Below are 22243 nucleotides of genomic sequence, written 5' to 3'. Positions count from 1 at the left end.
ACAAGATGAACAGCCTAAAATTGTGATAATAAAAACTTTATAGCCCTCCATCATGTTCATTCATGCTAATGTTCTCTCTCAGTGTGGATATAACAAAAACTTCAGTGATGGAGAAGAAACAGAAGGCTTCTGATTGCATCACCAGCACGTTTTTCAGTGCTGGGAAAGCATGGCAGTACAGTGTAAAGTGTCCATCAAGGTCATTAACGACTGAGAGAGGAGACAAGAGCAGGAAGATGCTGATCAATGACATGTCATAGTTTGGAGATGGAAACTGCAGTAGACGCAATCCATACATCTCCACGTCCCCACAGGGAACAGTTCTAACCGAATAAGACAGGTGTCTTTATGGAGAGGTCCCAAAGGCGGAAGGGAGGTAGAGGTCTGGTGAGTGATATCAGCTGTTACATGGAAAATTGGAGGGTCCAGAGATAGAGATGATCTTCCCATAGTGCCTTGGTGCAAAGGTGGGGACTCCTGCATCTGGAAGGACTGGAGTGGTACAGAATACTAATTATCTACGATGGGAAGAAAAGGGATGCTGGCTCAGCTAGCTAATTCATTATAGCTCATCCACCAGTCAAGTGACTCCCTTGTCAAGAGAGAGACAGACACTCTCACTGACATAACAGGCATAAGCATTTTGATTTCCGGGCACTGTGAGTGATGGCAGATACCACACCTGTCCCTAGAGCTTATAGCTGGGATCTTCAGTACCAACAGAACAAGCCTTCATCCTAAAGGAGTCATTTTACTTTTTAATAAGTAGCAAGGACAGGCACTGAAAGGGGACAAAGACTTTAAGAGAGTACAGGAACATCTATGATTTAGGTTTAACAGCTACTGTTCTTTTCCTCTCCCACACAACTGGTCTTTCCACAATCAGAGCCAGCTGTGATTTATTACCATCACTAATTTTCTGTATTGAGGCAGCACATGGGAGCTGCATTTGCGGAACAGAAATCCACTCATAAGTATTGCACACACAAAGGCTAAGGATACAGTCACTGCTCCAAGCGCATTACAATTCAAGTGCAGGTTAGAGACCACAATAAATACTGCCCTGTGAAACACCTGGGCTCACTGTTGTTTTTAGAACCTTCCTTTATTAGAGAACAGAAAAGACTTGTGAGGATAGGGTTAAATGTATGTTTAAAGAACCACAACCCCTTTTAGGAACAGATGCTGTGGAAACAACTGAAGACATTTTTGAAGGCCTTTTTCTGCCCTGTACTATCTGCCTTTTTTTTTTGTTCCTACCTTTTTCCATCCTAATAAAGGCATTTACAATGGAAACCAAGCTCTTCGCTGCCTATGAGGTCATTTGCTCTTGCTGCTTATTTCCTTCCCCACACATCATCAGCCACTCTCTGAACCAGAGGTGCTGCAGAGCAGAGAAAATGCCACCTTGCAGGAATAGAAATGGCCCTGCATCTCTATTCCTTTACTTATTAAGTACCATTCATTCTCTCTTTTTTTTTTTTTTTAGTACTTTTAAACTGGATGATGATGGCTACCATTGAGATCGGACTTCACTGGAAGGTCAAACTGGTCAACTCGGTACTGTGTACAGGTCTGACTACTTCTGACAGTGAAATCTCCTCCAAACGTTTCAACCAAAGCAACTATTAGACCTGTATTGGCTCCTTTTACTATAAAAGCATAGTTCCCTACAGTAAACATAACAAACCAGACTGGTTAAAGGCATTTTGATACCAATACCTGTTACAGGCATGGAAGTTGCACCATTAACTTTATGGACTTCAGAGAACAAAACTACAGGTGTTAAAACCCCCTACCCCACAGACACTGCATATCTCTTCTTTATCCCTTTCATCAAAGAAAAAATTCAGTCCTACTCTACTCTGCAGCATGAAGTAAAGAAAGCTATTTCATGCACAGCCCACACAATACCCACCTTGCTGATGGGGCTGAATTGTGTTGGAGAACACAACTAAAAGAGTTATTAACTGAAGCCAATCTTGCTTGTCCTGAGTTCCTTGCCAGTGAGCCCCGGCAGGCAATAGCCATTTGTGGCTGTCACAGGAGGAAGGTGAGCTACCAGCACAGAGGGCTTTCACAAGCTGTCTCCTCCATGGACAGCAGCATCCTCCTCAAGCTGTGGCTCATCCCCCTGCCATTACCCTCAGATGAATGCATACTACTGCCAAAGGCAATTTCATTCCCCCACTTCGAAAGGCAGTCTCCTCTTGGAAAGACTGCTTGCACAGGAGGATTTAAAGATGAGCCAGCTGTGTGTTCAGAGGGGTGTTGTACAGTTAATAAGCACACACACGTTATACAGTAAACAGAGAAGTTAGGCTGGTAAAATTACCACACTGGAGAAGATAATCAGATATAAATGAAAGGTACATACCAGTGTCGTAGGCTTGCAAAAACTCCATGAGAAGCAATCTCCAGGAAGAGATCCTTCCTGAGTGCCAGGCAGCCCTTAAATGGGGTCTAGGAGAGGTGCAGCCTGGTTCCACGCCTTCTGGTTGCACAGCTGAATTGCTTTCACCTGTGCTCCCGCGGCTGACTCAGTGCTTGCCTCAGGTGGTCAATCAGAGGTTCAGGATCCAACAGTTCCCATACAGGTGGCCAGCAGGGACAGGGAGGTGATTGCCTCTCTTTACTCTACCCTTCTGAAGCCCCATCTGGACTACTGTGTGCAGGTCTGGGGCCCCCAGTACAAGAGCTGTTGAAGAGGGTCCAGAGGAGGGCACAAAGATGATCAGAGGACTGGAGCACCTCCCCTACAAAGACAAGCTGAGGGAGCTGGGCTTGTTCAGCCTGGAGAATAGAAGGCTGCAAGGAGACCTCACTGCAGCCTTCCAGTATTTAAAAGGGGGTTAGAATAAAAAGGAGGAAAATCAACTTTTTACTTGGATAGATAGTGATAGGACAAGGGGGAATGCCTTTAAACTCAGGGAGGGAAGGTTTAGATTGGATGTCAGGGGACAGTTCTTTACAGAGAGAGCGACAAGGTGCTGGCACAGGCTGCCCAGAGAGGCTGTGGATGTTCTGTCCTTGGAGGTGTTCAAGACCAGGTTGGATGGGTCCCTGGGAAACCTGGTCTAGTACCAGATCTGGAGGTTGGTGGCCCTGCCTGTGGAAGGGGGGTTGGAACTTGGTGATCCCTGGGGTCCCTTCCAACCCAAGCCATTCCATGATTCTATGATTCACAGAGGCAAGGTCCTGCCCTCCTTTATGACTGTAGCGGGCACCTAAGATGGCCAGTGAAGAGCAAGACGTACCCTGAACATCTTCTGCCTCCTACATCAGGTCTGTCAGTCTCTCTTTGTTGCCTTGCATAACTATAGAGATTATTCTGGGAGTTATTGACAAACACTTGAAAGACTACACAGTCATTGGTCACAGCCAGCAGGAGTTCACAAGGGGAAAGTCCTGTTTAACCAGCTGAATCTCTTCTATAAGAAGGTTACCGATCTAGCTGAGCAAGGGAGGCTAGTTAATGTAATCTTTTTGGATTTCAGCAGCAGTTTTCATACTGTTTTTCACAGTATCCTTCTGGACAAATATCCAGCATACAGACAGACAAAAACATAATGCAATGGATGAACGATTGCCTGACGGGTCAGACTCAAAAGTCTGCAGTTAATGGCGTTACATCAGACTGGTGGCCAGTCACTGGTGAGGTTCCCCAGGCCTCCTTTTTTAGGGCCGGTTCTCTTCAAGGTTTTCATCAATGACTTGGATAAAGGACTTGAAGGTATATTAAGTTTGCAGATAATACTAAATGGGATGATCTGTTGACTCCTTTCAGGGCAGAGAGGCCTTGCAGACAGATCTTGACAAACTGCAGGGATAGGCAATGACCAACTGCATGAAGTCTTAACAAGAGCAAGTGCATGATTCTGCACCTGGGATGGGGCAACCCTGAATCTGTATACAGACTGAGGAATGAGGGGGTGAAGATTAATGCCATGGAAAGGGGTTTGGCTGATGGAAAGCTCAGTGTGAGTCTGCAGCGTGCCCTGACAGCCCAAAGGGCCAACCGTACCCTGAAGTGTGCCAGGCCCAGCACTGCCAGCCGGGCAGGGGAGGGGATGTCCTGCTCTGCTCTGTGCTGCGTGGCTCACCCTGAGTGCTGCGTGCAGCTTTGGGTGCCACAATACAAGAACATAAAGCTATTAGAAAGTGACAACAAAGATGGTGAAGGGTCTGGAGGGCAAGGTGTGTGAGGAGCAGCTGAGGTCCCGTGGCGTGCTCAGTGCAGAGCAGAGTTGCTGAGGGGAGGCCTCATGGCGGCTGCAGCTCCTCACAGGGAGCGGAGGGGCAGCGCTGAGCTCTGCTCTGTGTGACAGCGACAGGGCCCGAGGGAACGGCATGGAGATGTGTCAGGGGAGGGGCAGCTGGGGGTTAGGGACAGGGTCTGCACCAAAGGGCAGCGGGCATGGAACGGGCTGTCCAGGGCAGTGGGCACGGCCCTGAGCTGCTGGAGTGCAGTATGCATTTTGGACATCACTCTCAGATACAGGGTTTAGATTTGAGGTGGTCCTTTGTGGAGCTGGGTGTTGGAGTCGATGATCCTTACAGGTCCCTTCCAGGTCGGAATAGTTGATGATCGGTGTAAGCAACACTCCAGCAGGTAATTCTGATGGAAGAGTTTCTGCAGTGCCCACTTTGGACCCGCGCGTTATTACAAAGCTGAATGTGATTCCACTGACAATTACTGCTTAAACCACTTTTCTGAACCACCACCACCGCATAACTGCTAATAAGTGAATTACAGGAGAGAAAGGCCTTTTCTTTGGATAGGCAAGAGATGTGTCATTTGGCTCTGTGAGTGTATGGGAGCAGAAAGGATTTAATTTTTCGGCCCCTCCCTTCCCCAGCTCTTCATCCACCATCAGATGAAATAAACAGAAGGAAGATGGGCTTTTTGCATAAATGGGGGATGTATGATTGATTACGTGTTATCTTGTCAGATGGAGACACCTGCATGGCAGGTATTTAAGCTATCAGAAGGGTTCTAGCTGGTGAAATACAGTTTGATGCCGATAAGGGGACCCAGGGACTCATGGCGCTGGCCCCATGAGAACAAGGGGATTAATGCTGATATTTTGCAGCTTGCTTTTAATGAATTCTGATTCCTTATGACAAGCGAAAAAAGAAGAGGGGAAGAGTGATTGGGTTTGGGCAGATAAAAGACACAGGAGGGGTAGGGGTAGCTGGTAGAAAAGAAGCTGATGAGTGGAAAGACAGAAGGCCAGGAGATCTCTTGGGAATAAAAGAAGTATTAAACAATTTTCTGATTGACTCGGTCTTGACTGCAAGACAGGGGATCAGGGCAGGGGGGAATGGGTTTGAGGAGTTCCTCAGAGTATGAAGACGCAGTTATACCAAAAGCAGAGCTAAATAACACAAGTCTGGGAGGGAGGAAGAGCAAGTCTCCTTATTTTGCTGGCATTTTTACAACAGGCAGAACAACCAGCACTCAGCCTACTACCCTAGGCTTCTGCTCCTTGCCCATGGCAGCGAGTCCTACTGTGCACAGTGACAAAGCCCCTGAAAACACTCCTGTTAGGATAAGGCTTCCTTTAATCAGGCAGCACACACCAGGTCACAGCAGACCTATGTGCAGGGAGTCCCAGTCTGCGATACAAGGGGCTGCGAGCCACTGGCAGAGTTGGTGCGGGGAACTCTGGGCTAGCCAAGTTCCCACTGTGAGGATCTTCAGGAGTAAGCCTTCAGGTCTTTGTTTGTATCCGTATCTTGGAAAAAAAAATCATTTTCAAAATCATTTGCAACACTCATGAAAGAAAAACCTTAAGAACTTCACATAAGCAGTGGTAATACTATGCATATTCCCCAGGAATCCCCCTAGGGCTGGAAGAGCAAAAAGAACTCCGAAGGAGCAGATCCTCTGCACCACAAACACCTGTGGGAAACCTACCACACTAACCACACATACCGCCTGCAAAGAGGGCTTTTATCAGCAGCAAGCAGCATCAGCGTGCAATCACAACAAGATACCGAGACACGATGGCAACAGCAGCTTCCCCTTCTAGGATGGGAAGGTCTGCGAGGCAGACACAGATGGATCCTTTTGGTTATAAGATTCTGTTTGTGGTTCTGTGAGCATGTATTATTAATACCCTACAGAGTTTTAATTAGAGCTGAGAGATTCATTCATTGTGAATAATTTATCTGATTAATTTTGCCTCACTTCTGTTCATGAACTGTCCACAAGCAGTTTGTAATTTTCTCAAATTTATTTGTCATTTGCAATTATTTGCTGACTTGTCTCACTAAATAATTCTCAGTATATTGTTTGTCCACAAACTGTCCCCAGATAGTCGATACTCAAAATCGGAGCTGAGTTAGATACGTTTCTGTTAAATATATTCAGTAAATCCCACTGCATGTTTTTGTTTTTTGAGTAACCTTTAGGATCAGGCTTCCATAGAGAATACTACTTTTTATGAGTTCAAAATTTGCCTCCTGCAAATAGTCTCTAATATTTACATAAAATTCAGTGCTCCCATGAACATTCCTGCCAGTCAATATACTCACTACAATGCACACAGAAGAGAACACAAAAGGAGTGTTTTATCGTGGAAACAAATAGTTCTTTTGTTAACCAGTGCCCCAGTCTATTCCTAAGGGACCTGTCCCAAGGTTCATTTCATTTTATTCTTCCGTTTTGTTTTGCTATTCTGACTCTACCGGTCAGGGGTTATGTTCTCTAAAGTCACTTCTCATACAAACAGTGCTGTGCCCTGAATACTCCGTGTGCATTTGGCAGCCTGTCTGTCTCGCAGCGCCCCATCCAGCATGGAACATAGAGGTGTGCACCATCCAACCATAACGCTGCCAGCCTGCCAAGTGGCACAGCTAAGAACCCTGCCAGGCAGCTCCTGCTTGCTCGAGGAGCAGAAAGTGCTGTCTATAGGAATGAACCTGTGGCAACAGGACACCTTGCCTGCTCTGTAACACAATTCAACGTGTAGGGCAGCTTTCCTTCAGTGCAACTTTAAAATATTGTTCGGCACTAAAGAGAGACGTTTCTTTGCCTGCAGTGTTCAGGATCTAGCATAAAAAAAGAAAGTACACCTTTCCATAACTACTAAGCAACCTCCATTTTGTGGGTTTGAGTTATTAGCTTCTGGCGTGGGATTGCAGAGGCACGTTATTGTCATCCAACAAGATGCTGCAGTTGCTTATTTTTACATCGGGTTCAGAGATGTATTTCAATATCCCGGAGCAACTGGGAGGTAAATATTACTGTGAAAATTCTGCGGATGCTTGTTAACCAGCGTTCGCTGCTACTAGGATTTGTGAGCACATGCAGCCGTGGCATAACCAGCGACAGCACAGGCAGCAGTAACCATTTCAGTCACCTAGCCCAGCACCAGTGGAGCCCGGCCCTTATCATTCCTTTCAGTGTTTCTTCCTACAACTTAATGCATGTTGGTTTTAACTACTGCCAGCAACGAGACTCCTACTCCATCTTTTCAGATATTATTTCACATCTCCACATTTAAGTTCTTCGAGACAGCTTCCATCTTTCCTTTCCCTGTGCAATATTGTTGCTTTCAATTATTAATGACATCCAGAGATCAGAACAGACTGCCATGCTTGTGTTTTGCAAGTGCGTTAAGGGTTTCCTGCTCAGCGTACCAACACCTTCCACACTTCCATTTTGCTCTATGACTAGACCTGGTTGTGCCCCACATATTCTTCTGCTCTCCACTCCAAATCCCACCAAAGTCAATGCCAGGAGCCCCAAGTTCTTATAAGATCTCAAACATCACTTCTGATGGTTACCACTCACATCTTAGACCTCAACAAGCCACACAGAGCTCTTTCTTTTCCTCATCCTCACGAGCATCTGACCGCACCTTCCTCCTGTCTTTCTGTGATGTTACACTGCTCAGAGCAGAACGCTGTGTTAAAGACTAGAATGAATAGGGAATCCCATTTCCTTGCTTTGCATTCACTATTTGCATTTCCTAGGGCCTTGTGGGTGGATATTAGCATCCTATAGAGCTTTGTGGGTACATGCAGTATTAACGTCCTATAAGGTTTTGTAGACATTCATTATTAACACACAATAGAATCTGTGTAGATACATTATTAATACTCTCTTAGCTGGCAAGAGAATGGCGATATTTTCATATGAGAAATGTAATTGTTTAATATCAAACAGTATTATTTCAAAGATTTAATTGTGTAATTGGGGTCAGTAATCGCTTGGTCGTTCTCAGAGCAAGATGAACTTGCAGGCTAAAAGATTTATTGTCCTGACAATAGAGAGCAAATTTTAATATTTCTGAAAAATTGAGAACTATTAATCCTGGCATGTGTTACTCTCAAACACGGCGAACTGATAAAACTTTGATCTAATTTTCTCTTTGAAGGGGCGTTGGCGGGGTGCGGGGAGGACTGTTAACTGTATGTGGCCTGCCGCTGAAAGCACCGCGCGGCACAAAGGCTGCCCGCATTCGGCTTTCTGGGAGCTCGGGCTGTGCACAAGGCAGCTATGGCAAGAACAAACCGTTCTGTCTCACTGTGCTGGAAGGGGTGGGAAGGCAGGAGTGGTTTCCATGACCACAGGCGGCTCCACAGTCATTTCTCCAAAGGATGCTGCTTGCGTTGGCACCCGCTGCGCACACGCTTTCCCCTTTCTGGGAGTGCCAACGAGTGTTTGCACCCCAGATCAAGTCATACCAGTGCCAGAGGATGGTGAGCTGCCATGACTTCTTGGGTAATGAGTCTGGGTGAAGCTTATGAATTCTGTTTGATACTGGGGGCTCCAGTGTTAGTGGAGGACTCCAAGATCTGAGAGGCTCTCGTACCTTCTCCGTGGCTTTTTCTTTGTTTTTTTTTTTTTTTTTTTTTTTCTGAGGTTTTCTGCCTCTAAGTTGAACTAAAATCCACAGGAGGCGACAATGATAACAGAATAGGCCTGTTAAACTTTGATGGCATCCACTCAAATGGAGCGCAAAAGAAAACCAGCTGGCTGCTGCCTAGGGCGAGCTGGTTTTCCAAGCTGAAACTAAGGCTGGAAGTGGGAAGGAAGGAAAAGCAGAGCACCTAGCAGTGCACGGCATTGATGGGGACGCACTGTGGGGGCAGCCAGTTCTTATAAAAGCCAGAGCATTCCCTCAGCCTTTGGAGAGGAAGGTGGAAACGCAAAGGCCGTGAGGTCTTTGATGGGCACAGGAACACAGCGTCCTGAGGGGCCAGCAGGGAAAGGTAACTGCCATGTATGATTTTCCATGCCTTGCACATACTCATGTAGTAAAGGTAAAGAATGTCTGGGATTTCCGAATCTCTACAATGTATCTGCACATAATTTTCACTTTAAGTATGATGCGTCCCTGAGGAAAGGGACTATAAACTCACCCTGCCTACAAAGCCGGATCTCTAATAAAAGGTGTGCCCTGCTCCAGAGCAGTGAGGACTGGCTCCAGGGCTTACAGCACACAGGGCGTAAGGCCCAGCTTCTGTGGAAAGGGCAAAAAGTACATGAAACAGGGCAGGGGCAGAAAAAAAGAAATGCGAGGCAAACAGCCTGTGCAGGCCAAGAGAAGCTTATGGTTACTTGAAGCCAGGATGTCTGGACGCAACAGCAGCAGCCTGGCATGGAACAACCTATGGAAACTATATAAAGGCAGCGTAACAGAGATGAAACAACAGATACCAGCTTGTGAATACAGATGGGCTGCTTAGCTTTTTGCAGATGTGGGCATTACATTTGCAGCTGAGCCCTGGGATCTCCTAATGAAAAAGACTGAGAAGTAGAATATAATGCAATTTATGATAATGATCAACAGGGAACTATGCGTTTTTCACAGAGTCAGAAAAGAGCTGTTCCTGTTAACAATGTTTGATATTTCATTGCTTTTAGACTATTCTGCAAACTTTCTGAAAAATATAATGGCAAGAACAGCTTTTTAGTCTTGCTGTACCTTTCCCTTCCCCAGCTACTTTGGCTAGGATAGCCAAGATACAGCCCTGTACCTGCAGTGGTCTTGACCACTGAATCAAAAACTCAAGGACGAGGGGCCAAATTTGAACAGTCTTGATTCTACCCTTGTTGACACTTCTGGGTGTGACCATCGGGAAAGCTAGAGCCAGCTATGGAGAACCAAGAGAATTTAGGCAGAATTGAAACCATCTGTACGTACTCAGTGTTTCTCACCAAGCTGGCTAGACATGAGAGCTTCATGTCATTCTGAAAGACAGAAGTGTGTTTTTGCCCAGAGAGAATGACAAAAGCTATTCGACTTTGCAACCAAGATGTTTTGATGTGGGAGAAGACGTTTGGGTTGCATGAAGAAGATTTATTTCTTTTTCACTCCCTGTGCAGTATATGCAATCTATATTTTTGCTTCCCAAAGGGTGTAGGAAAAGAGCTGAAAGATATTCCATGAGAGGCGAACTAACACTCTGGCAGAGCAAGTCTGTGGAGCCCAGAAAAGCCGTGCTCGCTAAGTCAGGCTTCATGATCCCACATTCAATTTCTTCTGCGTACAACCTGCCCTGTGGCCCTCTAAGTCAAAAGCTGAGGCTTGCTGCTAAAAACAGCGGGTCCTGCAAAATGCTACTGTGCCAGTTCAGCCTGGAGGTCTCACTGCTCTTTCTCCAAGCACTGCTGCAATTTACTGCTTTCTCTGCATAGAATGACTGCCATTCTCCGCTTTACTGAAATAGCTTCCTCTGGCCAATGCCAAAGAAGGTGTTATTAGACCAGTAACTCACTCCTGAACACAGTGATCCAGGTATGGCAATCCCCCAGCACCTGCCTCTCCCCCCCCCCAAAAAAAAAAAGAGCAGCAGTGAAACTGGAAAATGACTCCCTTCCCTCACTCCTCTCCAAATGGTGTCAATGTCGGATCCAAATCAGGGCCAGCAACAGAGAACATGGAGGAAATTTCCTTTTGCTGCATTATTTGAAGGCAAAACAACGAGCAAGCCATGCCAAGGGGATTAAATGAAATATCGCTATAAATTCACTGTGGATGCTGGTGCTGTTAAGAACCCACATCACATAAGGACAGATGGTAGCTTTATGCAATGCCCTGCACTGAGGAGAAAGGTTCGCGCTGCAGCAGGGATTCTTCAATGGGCTCAGGCTTACCCCCAGCAGGGCTCTGGCTTCAATGGAAGCTGCTCCACCAGCACAGACAGCACGAGGCTGCCACCTCCCCTCCCTTCCCAGACATATCAGTTCCACTGGCAAGCACAGGAGAAGGGCTTCCTCCCTCGCCTTACCTCTGTGGCCCCAATAGGGCCGGGTCATTCTCCCCTCAACACTCCTCTCTGTTTAGCCACGTGGGTATTGGGTTAATTGTTTCTACGTGTGAGTGCACTGGTGGGCACATACGCATACAGACACATCCATGAAATATAAAGAGATTTAACCTCCCTAATCAGGTGGATTAAATGCGCAAGCCTTAGGAAGCGAGGCATTTCTGCCCTTTCCAAGTGAATTCTTGGATACCTATGGGGTAGAAGGGCTGTGAAATTACACCTGCCGAGCTTTTTGAAGAGGCAGAAGAGAAGTAGGATGTTAGGTTCCAGGACTCTGAACCCATCAGTATGGCCTACTTTTCAGATGCTAGGAAAAACAACAACATTCAAACTGTTTGCAAATACAAGGTGCCAGCACCTTCTGTGCTCAAACTGTGAAGGATTCTCACCAACACATTCAGTACGAGGGCATTTTACCTTGCTTGCAGGCATGCAGAAAGATGCAAAATAAGACAAACTGGTAGAAAAGAGAAATGGACACATATTTCACTCCTGAAAGGGAAACGAGGACTGTCACAGAGGTGGTTAATAAATAGGTTTAGAATGCATCTGTCTAGTCACGGTGCTCCATTTTGTGCCTACAGAAGCATCTTAAAATGAGGTAGCAGGTAAGGAGAAAAGGCAAGGCAATATGTCCACCCTACAGCAGGACCTGAACCCCAGTGTGGCAATCAGACTGCTCAGTGGACTCTGTCACCAGAGGAGAAAGATAGGAGGAGGGAAAGAAATCAGAGGGGGGAAAAAAAAAGGCAGGACTAAAGGCAACTCTGAAGCAGAGAAGTGAAGAAAAGAGATGAGAAACATCACAGGAGAGAAATGACTAGCTGCAGACTAAATGTATTAAAGGGGCAGATTTATAGTCTAAGTGGTCATGCAAGTCTCTTGGGGTTTTGCTAGTAGAGTAAACCTGTCATGGATACAGACTGGCTCCGTGGCAGGGCAATCCATGGGAAAATGCTTGGCTAATCCATCCCAGTGGTCTCCTGCTTGGTCCCCAGAATGCTCTCTCAGGGCCAACTTGCCCACAAAGCACTGCAGAGGGGTTGGAGAGGACCCTGTGGGGCCCACAGGAGCCCTAAGCTGGGAGAGCCACCTGGAGAGATGTGAGAAGCATGCACACACTGATTGCATCACCTGCCAGGCAGGGCTGCCTGCTTATCAGCTGTGAGACCTGTGCATGTGTGTCCGTGTTGGATGCAGCAGCCAGAATTCACACACTGGGTGTCATGCCGTTCCACCCGTAAACTCTTTCCTCTTCTCACTGCTGTGTTTAGTTGCTGTTGCTCCTGACAACTGGGTGCCAAGGACTTAGACTTATGTGCTCACTTGCAGCCACAGCAACACAATTTATTCAGCGCTCCAGTAATTCTGAAGCTGGCCTCACTTGTAGTTTGATTTGCACAAAATCCAGGACACAGAGTTCCCAGTAAATTCTTCATCCAAAACCCAGTTTAAAATCCAGTAGGGTAACTAATCAGGGCTACTGCCGGCCCTCCTTACTTCCTCCACAGGAGCTCTGGAGTCAGTCGATATTCCCAGGTTAGTTTGAGGCTGCTCCATTTCCTCCCTTGGCACAATGACTCAACGTGCTCTATGAAAGCAGGCATCTCAGGCATGGAAACCAATTTGCCATGCTACCTGCAGAGGTTTGGTCATGGGATATTGAAAGCTTGAATTCAAACCTCATTGAAGCTATTACAGCTATAAAGAGGGAAGTGGGGAGAGCTAGGAGGAAGGAAAAAGGCAGTGAGGTCCATTTCTGACTGCAGAAGCATAACAGGAAAGCAGCTTTAAATACCCTGAAGTGAGAGAAGAGAATGTATCTCTCTGTACTGCTAAGCTGCTGGGGACATGCTATTGCTCTTTGCCATTTCAAAACCAGGACTACCCCTAGCACCTCAAATATGAATGGTATGCTACTGTTCAGTGACCCAGAAGAGAGGAATAGGAAAGCACTCAGTGTAGTTTCACTAATTGCACTTCTGTGTCACACTGTGCCTACTTAAGAACCTGTGAAACTCACTGTTCCATGGTAGTAGAAGAGCAAGTACCAAAACCCATGTATATTTTTTTAAGCTAACATGAGAAACTTTCAAAATATGAATTTAAAAAAAAGTCTAAAAATGATTAATGGGGAGATGAAAGAACCAAAGATGCGGATACAAGCAGTTCAGAGTGTATACTAATTTTGCACATGGTACGAAATACAAGCTGAAAAATGCCTTTGTTCGACTGCATAGCCCAAAGTTGATGCAACGTAAGTGACTGACAGCTGTCTCCAATCAACCTCTGGTCACACTGAAGATGGGATGAGTCACCAGACTATAGGTCTGTGCTTGGACAGAAGTCTCCCATGGACATCCATCTTCTTTTTCCCAAAGATTTCCTGTTAGACGTCTGCTTGCAAACAGGGATTTTAATCTCTCTGCCCTGACCATCTAGCAGTATCCCCAGCTCCTGACTTTCAGCACTGCTCTCATTTGCTTGTCCAGAACTCAAAATGGGGAGTAAAATCATAGCATCATAGAATGGCCTGAGTTGAAAAGGACCACAATGATCATTGAGTTTCAACCCCCCTGTTATGTGCAGGGTCATCAACCACCAGACCAGGCTGCCCAGAGCCACATCCAGCCTGGCCTTGAATGCCTCCAGGGATGGGGCATACGCAACCTCGTTGGGCAGCCTGTTCCAGTGTGTCACCACCCTCCGAATATCGAACCTAAACCTCCCCTGTGTCCATTTAAAACCATTCGCCCTTGTCCTATCACTATCCATCCTTGTAAACAGCCATTCCCCCTCCTGTTTATATGCTCCCTTCAAGTACTGGAAGGCTGCAATGAGGTCTCCCCACATTCTCTTCTCCAAGCTAAACAAGCCCAGTTCCCTCGACCTTTCCTCATAGGAGAGGTGCTCCAGCCCTCTGACAAAGGCATAGTGTTTCTGTGGATGTGCATACTCCCTTCCTGGATGTGAAGATAGATCACTGCATCACATTGTATCGAGTCCCCATTCACGTGACAAATTGGTCCTACAGTGCAGGACTTCAAGAGGACATAGGTAGGAGACTCAATTCACGTGCATACATGTGGCTGCACCCCACACAATCTTGCCTCTATGTTGAGCTAGTGAATCATGAGGGAGCTCCGTGCTGACTCAAGCAGAGCAAGGAGTTACAGCACAGCCCCAGCTGTGCCCACATTGTGGGCTGCTGTGATAGAGCAGTTGCTGCTAGCCAGGAGACAGCTTTCTGCTGATGTGCCTATCAGGCATCCCTGCTCCTGCTGAGCTCTCTGGAAGCCGCAGTGCTGAAGGCCAGTCACAGAAGATTGGGCCAGCCAGAGGATGAGTTGTAACTTGCATTCCAGAGAAGAAACAGTTCCTAAATCAGCATAAGCTTGCAGAAACCCAGCAGCAGTGGCAGCACTTGCTAAGATCATCAGAGCTCTATGAACGGAACTGTTTTCTCTAAAAATGATGGCATACGTATCATTTGCTAAAGAAGTGGCACAGGGACATGCCACCTCGTTCCACCTTTGAGCAGCACCTTCACTGATTAACAGGCATTAGAATTGCTTAACTCTGTGCAAGACCTGCTCTCCGTGACATCTGTACGGGGCACATCTTGGTGTATGCTAGACTGTGCTCTTGCAGCAGAAACAGAAGGAGAAAAATCCCAGCTCGTTCACTTTTATTATAGGAATTTCAGTAGATGATTATTTAATAATATGGTAATGTCTAGGAGGCAACCAAGAACACTCTGTAATATGCTAAGCATTGTCAAAGCTCTGAGCAGGAAACAGCCCCTGTTTAACTGCCTGCAGTCTTGTAGCTAGACCGTCAGCTGGACCTTTGTCACTGCATGGTTTCTGACACTGCTAGGGTGCATTATGGGGCCATATTTCACTCTAGGTACCTGTGTTTTCTTGTTTTCTTTCTATGGTATCTCAGTACCTCGGGGTAGCATATTTGCATTCTTAATGCTTCTGTAAGGTGGATGCCGCTGTCATATTGCAGTGGTGAACTCAGGGAATGGAGGGCTAAATGACCTGCCTGACAAATGGGTCGTCTATGACACAGCAGGGAATTGAACTTTCATCTCTCAAATGCCCAACAAGCCCCCTAATTGCCACCTCTTCCTTCGAGCACCTTCCATTCAGTCTAAACGTAGTGACCGGGCGGTTCATTTCCTTTGTAAACGTGGATGCTTTCCTCCTGCAATCTCCACTGAACATAGCGCAAGCAATATTTATCTTAAAGATCTGAGCACTCCCAAACACAAATACTCCTCATCTGATATCTGGGGAGTGTTGGAGGCCTGCTTTGAAGCCTTTCCTCTCGTGCTGTCCAGATGAAGGAAATGTGAGAACAGAGAGATAAAAATACAACTAAGCAGTAATCTTTATGGTCGTTTTGGGAGAGGAATAGGTGCTGCAAAACAGACGCTTCTTCCAGTACAGCTCAATAAAGCTGAGAGGACTGCTCCCTTTATTGGTACTCACTCTGCACCCATACAGATACCCTTTTCTTCTTTATGCCCAGAACCGGGGCTGAGCTTCTGCCACCCTCTGCTTGGCAGGATGTGCTGTTCAGCCATCTGCTGTGGCACAAGGACAAGGTGAAGCACCCACACTCTCGTTTGTTTAGCAGTCTATTTGAGACATGAGTTATGAATGAGTGGCATGACTGGAGGTGGCTTTCTGATCACTGCCTGGAGGGAGCTGTGCTTTTACCAAGGGGTTACAACTCGGGTTCGAGGAAAAGAGGGTTTGTTCAGACCAAGCCCTGACCAGGCAGAGTGGGGCTGAAGAAAGCCGATGACCATGTCTGAGCTCATGCTGAGGCACAGAGCACAGACAAGGATTGATGGAACAGAAATTTCTCACTTGCACATTGCTCATATGCTGCTATTCCTCCTTTGCTAGTAAATATGAATTTACTGAGGCTCCTACCGAATGCTACTTGTCTTTAAATGTCTCCTGCCAGCACTCAATCTCCCATCTCTCACGGTTACGTAGCAGCCATGAACAAGGAGACACACTCATCTCTGTCCTGCCTTACAGTGTGTTTCAATAGGGAAACAGATGGTTTAATATATTCTCTGCCTTCCTCTTTTCGATAAATCCTGGTGCTTGCAGAAATGTTAATCTGACAGAGCCCCAGGGATAACTTTTCGTCCTGAACAGATAAAGAGTTCCCATCCCATATTTCCCATTCTCCTCACGCTGCCCACGTTCACCAGTCCTCCCCTGGAAATACCAGTTGTAGAGATGAGGAGAAGCACCGACCCACACTACAATTTCTGTGTTTGATCTCTCCAATAAAGCAGCTAGCAAGGAAAGCAATGATCAGCCACCTTGCAGAGATCCACCCTGACTAGCAATAAAGAGAAATGAGCAGACCCCCAGTTGTCACATATACTAACTCCCCCCCATGCAGCGTGGCCGGAGAACGCACAGTCCATCATGGCAAATGGCACATGTGTTGACACAGTTTTTCCCAGCCAAATCCACAGAGCCATAGTGACAACAAAATTACAGAACAGCCTGGTCACTAAATTACCCAGCAGCTATGAGACGAGCCTTCTGAATTGCCTTGTTATTATTTCCCTAATACAGTCTGTTAGAGCATCTGGCAGGATGGGGTGTTTCATGGCTAAGCATGCAATAAAACCATGTGATTAGACAGTTAACTGTCTTGTGATAACAGGGTAGGGATTTGCAAACAGTTAAAGGAGGAGGATTCTCTCCAACAAACCAAAATCCAACCAAGAAAGTTCAAAACTCCAGACTGAAAGACACACGATCATCCAGTTCAGTAGAAAATCCCGGGGTTCAGAAACCATCTTTCACAATGGGAGATGGTTTTTCTTCATGCTAGCATCACACATTCACCTGCTGGGAACTGGACACGTGGCATGACAGCAGATAAAAGCCCACCCGCTCTGCTTGCCTTGCCCTAATCAGCAGAGATGCTGAATGCCTCCCGAAGGCCAAAGAAAACAGGTGGCACCACTGAACAGCCCAAGACCTCGGCTCAGGGTAAGCAGAGGGACTGTAAGCAATCTCACTAAATTAACCCTTACAAACCACCTTTACATTCTAATTACTGGGCAGCACGAAGGGCTATGCAATCACCTTGTATCCCTATCACTGTCCCGCTCACTGCTCCCATGATGGGGCACAGCTGGAGAGTGGGCTGCTGCTATTCTGGCGTCTGTTCAAGCAAACAACAAAAGTTGCCCTGAAGACACAGCTCCTGTGTAGCCCATGCTCAATAGGTCAGGCTGTCTCACAGACCTCCCAAGAGCCAGATGCTACACAGATGGGCATCCCCACAGTACGGTCAGAGTGTAAGCCCTTTCCACTTGCAGTCATCTCCAGTCAGAGCAGAGCACCCTTTCCTTGGTATTTCTCTCCTAACAGCTCTTGATTTTGGCTTTCACATTTTATTGGAACAGCATTCTGATCGCTCTTCCCCTCCTCCCCCTGGCCCTGCTAACCAAGCAGGTAGGCGGAGAGGATGCGGTCATTTGCATTTATTTCATATGCAGCTCTGGGACAGCTTTGACCTTTTTCTGTTTGTTTACAGTCTGTTTGCATGTGTCCAGCAATATGCATTCCCTTGCACCTCACACCCACTACAGTTTCAATTTTGTCCTCGCTCAGCATCCCTCTGCCACAACAGGTGAAGCTGAGCATATCCTCTGCATCAGGAGAAGTCTTGTAAACCTTGGCTGGCTGGATGAGAGGCTGCTGTTGCTCATAAGTGGAAATGGGTTTGAATCTCTCTCTGCTCCTGTAAGTTTTCTCCAGTTTACATGTTCAGAGAAATTTCAGACTCTGTCATATCTTTTCAGAGGAGAGATGCTCATATCAGATCTCCCCAACAGACCTACCACGGGAGAACTCGCAGTAGGCAGATTACTCATTACATTCAGTTTACTTAGCAGATTCTGTCCTTCCTGTTCCCTAGCTGATAGATGGTCTATGAACAATTTTTTATGCATTTATTATTGTTTATTATTTATTTATGCAAAATTGTTCAATGAATATTTTACATGAGTAAATTTCAGTCTGAGTGTTTGTAATGAGCTTTCATTCGATTAGAGAGTTCTGAATATTCATGATGTCTAATTGGCCATCTCAGTCACATGGCATTTTTTCCTGTCCCGTTATGCAATGACTTAACTTTTATTAACTGCTTTGGCCCCAAGGAAATTCCGTCTCTGTATTGAAAGGATCATATTGACTGGCTTAAAGTTGTCCTTCTGAAACACAAATCATTGCAAAGAGCATCACCATCCAACAAAGGCACAAGATAATAAATTCTGTAGTTCTGTAACACACCGTAATAGTGTGCATGGTCCTACCTCTGCTAAACAGCCAAAACGACATACTACAGGAGATCAGTTGACCACTGGAACAGTTATCCCCTTGCACAAGCAGAGTTACAACATACACCTTAAACTGGGATTCATGCTGTCTTTTCAGTTCCTACACAAAATGACTGCTATCAATAACACCACTCATTTTGACTAGCATTATTATCCAAAAGAGGCCAACCAAGTCTTAATGACTGGTTGCTTCCCACACAGAGAGGCTTGATTTGCTATTTCCAATACCTCCCAAGTAGATCAACGTGGGATGCCAGCTCCAGGTTCTTCTTTTCCACATCTATTCCCAGATTTACATGTCCTTATCTAACAGTTACAACAGATGAACTGCTATTTTCCCTTTATGCTCCAGCTTTAGCTAAACTCATAGTGATGCTAAAATTTCACGTGCTGATTAGAAGTAGTTGAAAATCTGTTAAACAGTGCAAGCCATATCCAGTAAAATAAACAGCTCTGAGGCCACGTCCCCACTGCACAAAGCAGGGCTTTGCAGAGAACTGCAAGCCAGTTTTGGTACCAGAAACAAAGGCTTTGTACGAAAACAGCATTCCATCCAGGTTTAGGGATGTTTTTGTTTTAATCTCTGTACAGTCAAATAGATAAGCAGTATATAGATAAGCAGTATTCGATGCCCACATACATGTATTTAGTCTGTTAATGTTGGAACTGGGTGTATTTCTATATGACTGCTATCTACTTGTGGATGTACAGGGGCTAAATTTGGTCATGTATAATACAGAAAGCTCCTGGTGAGGTACACCGCTCTCCTAGGGTTAATATGGACTTCCAAAGGCTGAATCATCCCATCTTGTTGAGTACAGGAGATGAAAATGTCAGATAAACAGTTTCCTACCTGGCTATCTCACTCCATTGACTATAAAGAGCCTGCAGCCAATATGGTTATAGACACTAATGTTGTGAAGTTGTAGATAATTAGCAATAGGCAATTTCATAGAATCATCAGAGAGTCATAGGATGGCTTGGGTTGGAAGAGACCTTCAAGACCATCCAGTTCCAGCCCCCTGCTGTGAGCATGGTGCCACCCACTAGATTCACTCCTTCTGAATAAGCTTGACGCTCAGGAAAAGGCATAGTGAAAGGAAGATGTACTGGAACAGCAGAGAGCATAACGAAGCCTCATACTAGCATCCCATTCACTTGGTGACACGCACAGCCCACGCCTGACATCATTTTCCCACCATGTTGGATGCTGACATAATGCAGAATTCTGCACTCATCCTGGAGTAATGCTTTCTGGAGAAAAAAAAAAAAAAAAAAAGAAAGAAAGAGATCTCTTCATTCTTCCTCCGTGTCTATGAAAAGAGAGCTCCAGCTCAAGTGTTCTAAATTCTTTGCTGTGGGGCTATGGATCGAAGCCTTTTTGGCTGAACATGCAATTGAATGCAGGGATACAGACAATAACACTTTTTTCAATCAAGGAAACGACACGATATTAATGCAGGCTAGCTTGGGGTTGACTTTACCTGCGTAAAAGTCAGGAAAGTTAAAAAAATAATGGTTCCCACAGCAACCTTAACTCACCCATGTTGCGGATATCTAATAAGGCAGAGTTAACAGCATACACATGAATATAAAATACTACTCAAGCAAATCTCAGCCATCGGATTGCATTAATATTGATTTGTTTCATTTAATAATAGATTGTCCCATCATTGCTTTCAAGAGAGCTTTTTATGAAACTATTTTTTTTTTTTAAGTAAAGATTAAAAAAAAAAAGGAAAAGGAAGCATATTTTATTCACGTTTGGTATTTTAGAGAACTGACATTGTTTCTTCATTGGAAGGAACTGACGAGCAGTCAGGTAAAATTCAGTTTCTGCTTTCACAATATTACAGAAATTTCAGCTGTAGAGTTTTTAATTAAAAATGTGAAACCTAAGTGTGCTGACAGCCAGGAGGGACAGGAGCAATTTTACAGAAAAGGAACTTAAATAAGAGATATTAGCCTCCTCCTTCACACCCTGCGTTCCTGCCTGCAATGATGGGCTGAACCCTGTGCTGGGAGAAGTCATCTTCACTGACGGGTACAATCCAGGACACAGTTCACTCAGGGGTACCCTAGACTCATCCTCAGCAGAGCGGGAGCACATAACCACAGAACCCTAAAATAATTAAAGCCAGACAGGACTTTGGGATGACACTTGATCCAATTTGCCACTCAAAACTGGGCTAGCTGCTGGTTACCTGGTCTATTTGGGTTGGTCAAGGACTGGTAGCTGTGTTGAAAGTTTTTGGTGCAGACAAATGAATCACAGAATCATAAAATCGCTAAGGTTGGAAAAGACCCACAGGATCACCCAGTCCAACCATCCACCCATCACCAATGGTTCTTGCTAAACCATGTCCCTCAACACAATGTCCAAACGTTCCTTCAACACCTCTAGGGTCGGTGACTCCACCACCTCTCTGGGCAGCCCATTCCAGTGCCTGACCACCTTTTCAGAGAAGTAGTATTTCCTAACATCCAGCCTGAACCTTCCCTGGCTCAGCTTGAAGCCATTCCCTCTAGTGCTATCACTAGTCACACGAGAGAAGAGGCCGACCCCCAGCTCACTACAGCCTCCCTTCAGGTGGTTATAGAGAGCAATAAGGTCTCCCCTGAGCCTCCCCTTCTCCAGACTGAACAATCCCAGCTCCTTCAGTTGCTCCTCATAAGGCCTGTGCTCCAGACCCCTCACCAGCTTTGCTGACCTTCTCTGGACACGCTCCAGGGCCTCGATGTCTTTCTTGCAGCGAGCGGCCCAAAACTGGACACAGTACTCGAGGTGCAGCCTCACTAGTGCTGAATGAAGAACAGCTGCGAGGTGTCTGTGACTAAAATGCAATAGCAAAACCCAATCCTATATACCTAGAGATGCTGGAGGTCAGGATGCTAGTTGTGATATAACTCATGAACCTTGGCAGCTAATGTAAAACGTTCACCTGCCAGAAACCGGCTTGCAGTCAGTTGAAACTTAGCAGAAATGACATAAAACTGTACTAAGAGATTAAGACTCAGCAGGAATGATCCTGAGCCAGAGGTTCAGGACTGTTCCCGGGGCGCTGAAGAGCTACCACCAATTTAAGCAGCCCTCCCAACCCCGCAACTAGATCTCCCTACCCTCCACAGTAGCTCTGAGGAGCGGCCACAGCACCCAAGTCTTGAAAGCCACCCTCGGGCACAGAGAGAAACAAACGAGCTCCAGGAATCCGGCTGGTTCCTTGCGTTTTATTCACTCCAGGAAAAAAAACATAAAACACAAAAACCACACAGAAACCCACCAAAAAAAAATAAATAAATAAATAAAAAATCCCTCCTTTTTCTTCCTAGGCTCTGACACCTGACTCAGAAATGAATCATCAGAAAAACAAGCCCAACAACATCCTAGGCTGTACGCCTCATTTTGCCTTTTCTAAAAAAGATAAACAACCCCCTTAAATTGATTTCCGAGTCCTTGTAAAACAAGCTCCCCAACCCCCCCCTGCTTCAACTCCATAGCTCCTCACTGAAGCGAACCCTGCCTGGTCGGAGCGCTATCTGCTCCATCGGAGGAGCGTGGCTGCT

General features: G+C 45.9%; 1 protein-coding gene across 3 annotated transcripts in view; it reads right to left on the bottom strand.

Annotated features, from left to right (window-relative positions):
• Positions 1-22243, bottom strand: part of LSAMP (limbic system-associated membrane protein) — a 965359-nt gene that overhangs the window by 371598 nt on the left and 571518 nt on the right. Inside the window, exon 1 of one of the 3 annotated variants that reach the window (XM_025143807.2) lies at positions 2378-2424. The exons of the other annotated variants lie outside the window; for them this stretch is intronic. Within the exon in view, the coding sequence (XP_024999575.2) occupies positions 2378-2405 (28 nt within the window). The 5' untranslated portion in view covers positions 2406-2424. Of the gene's footprint in view, positions 1-2377; positions 2425-22243 lie in introns of those variants that run through there. 3 annotated transcript variants of the gene reach the window in all.

This window comes from Gallus gallus, chromosome 1 (assembly GCF_016699485.2).
Source record: "Gallus gallus isolate bGalGal1 chromosome 1, bGalGal1.mat.broiler.GRCg7b, whole genome shotgun sequence".
NCBI lineage: Eukaryota > Metazoa > Chordata > Aves > Galliformes > Phasianidae > Gallus > Gallus gallus.
This window is presented reverse-complemented; position numbering and strand designations above follow the sequence as displayed.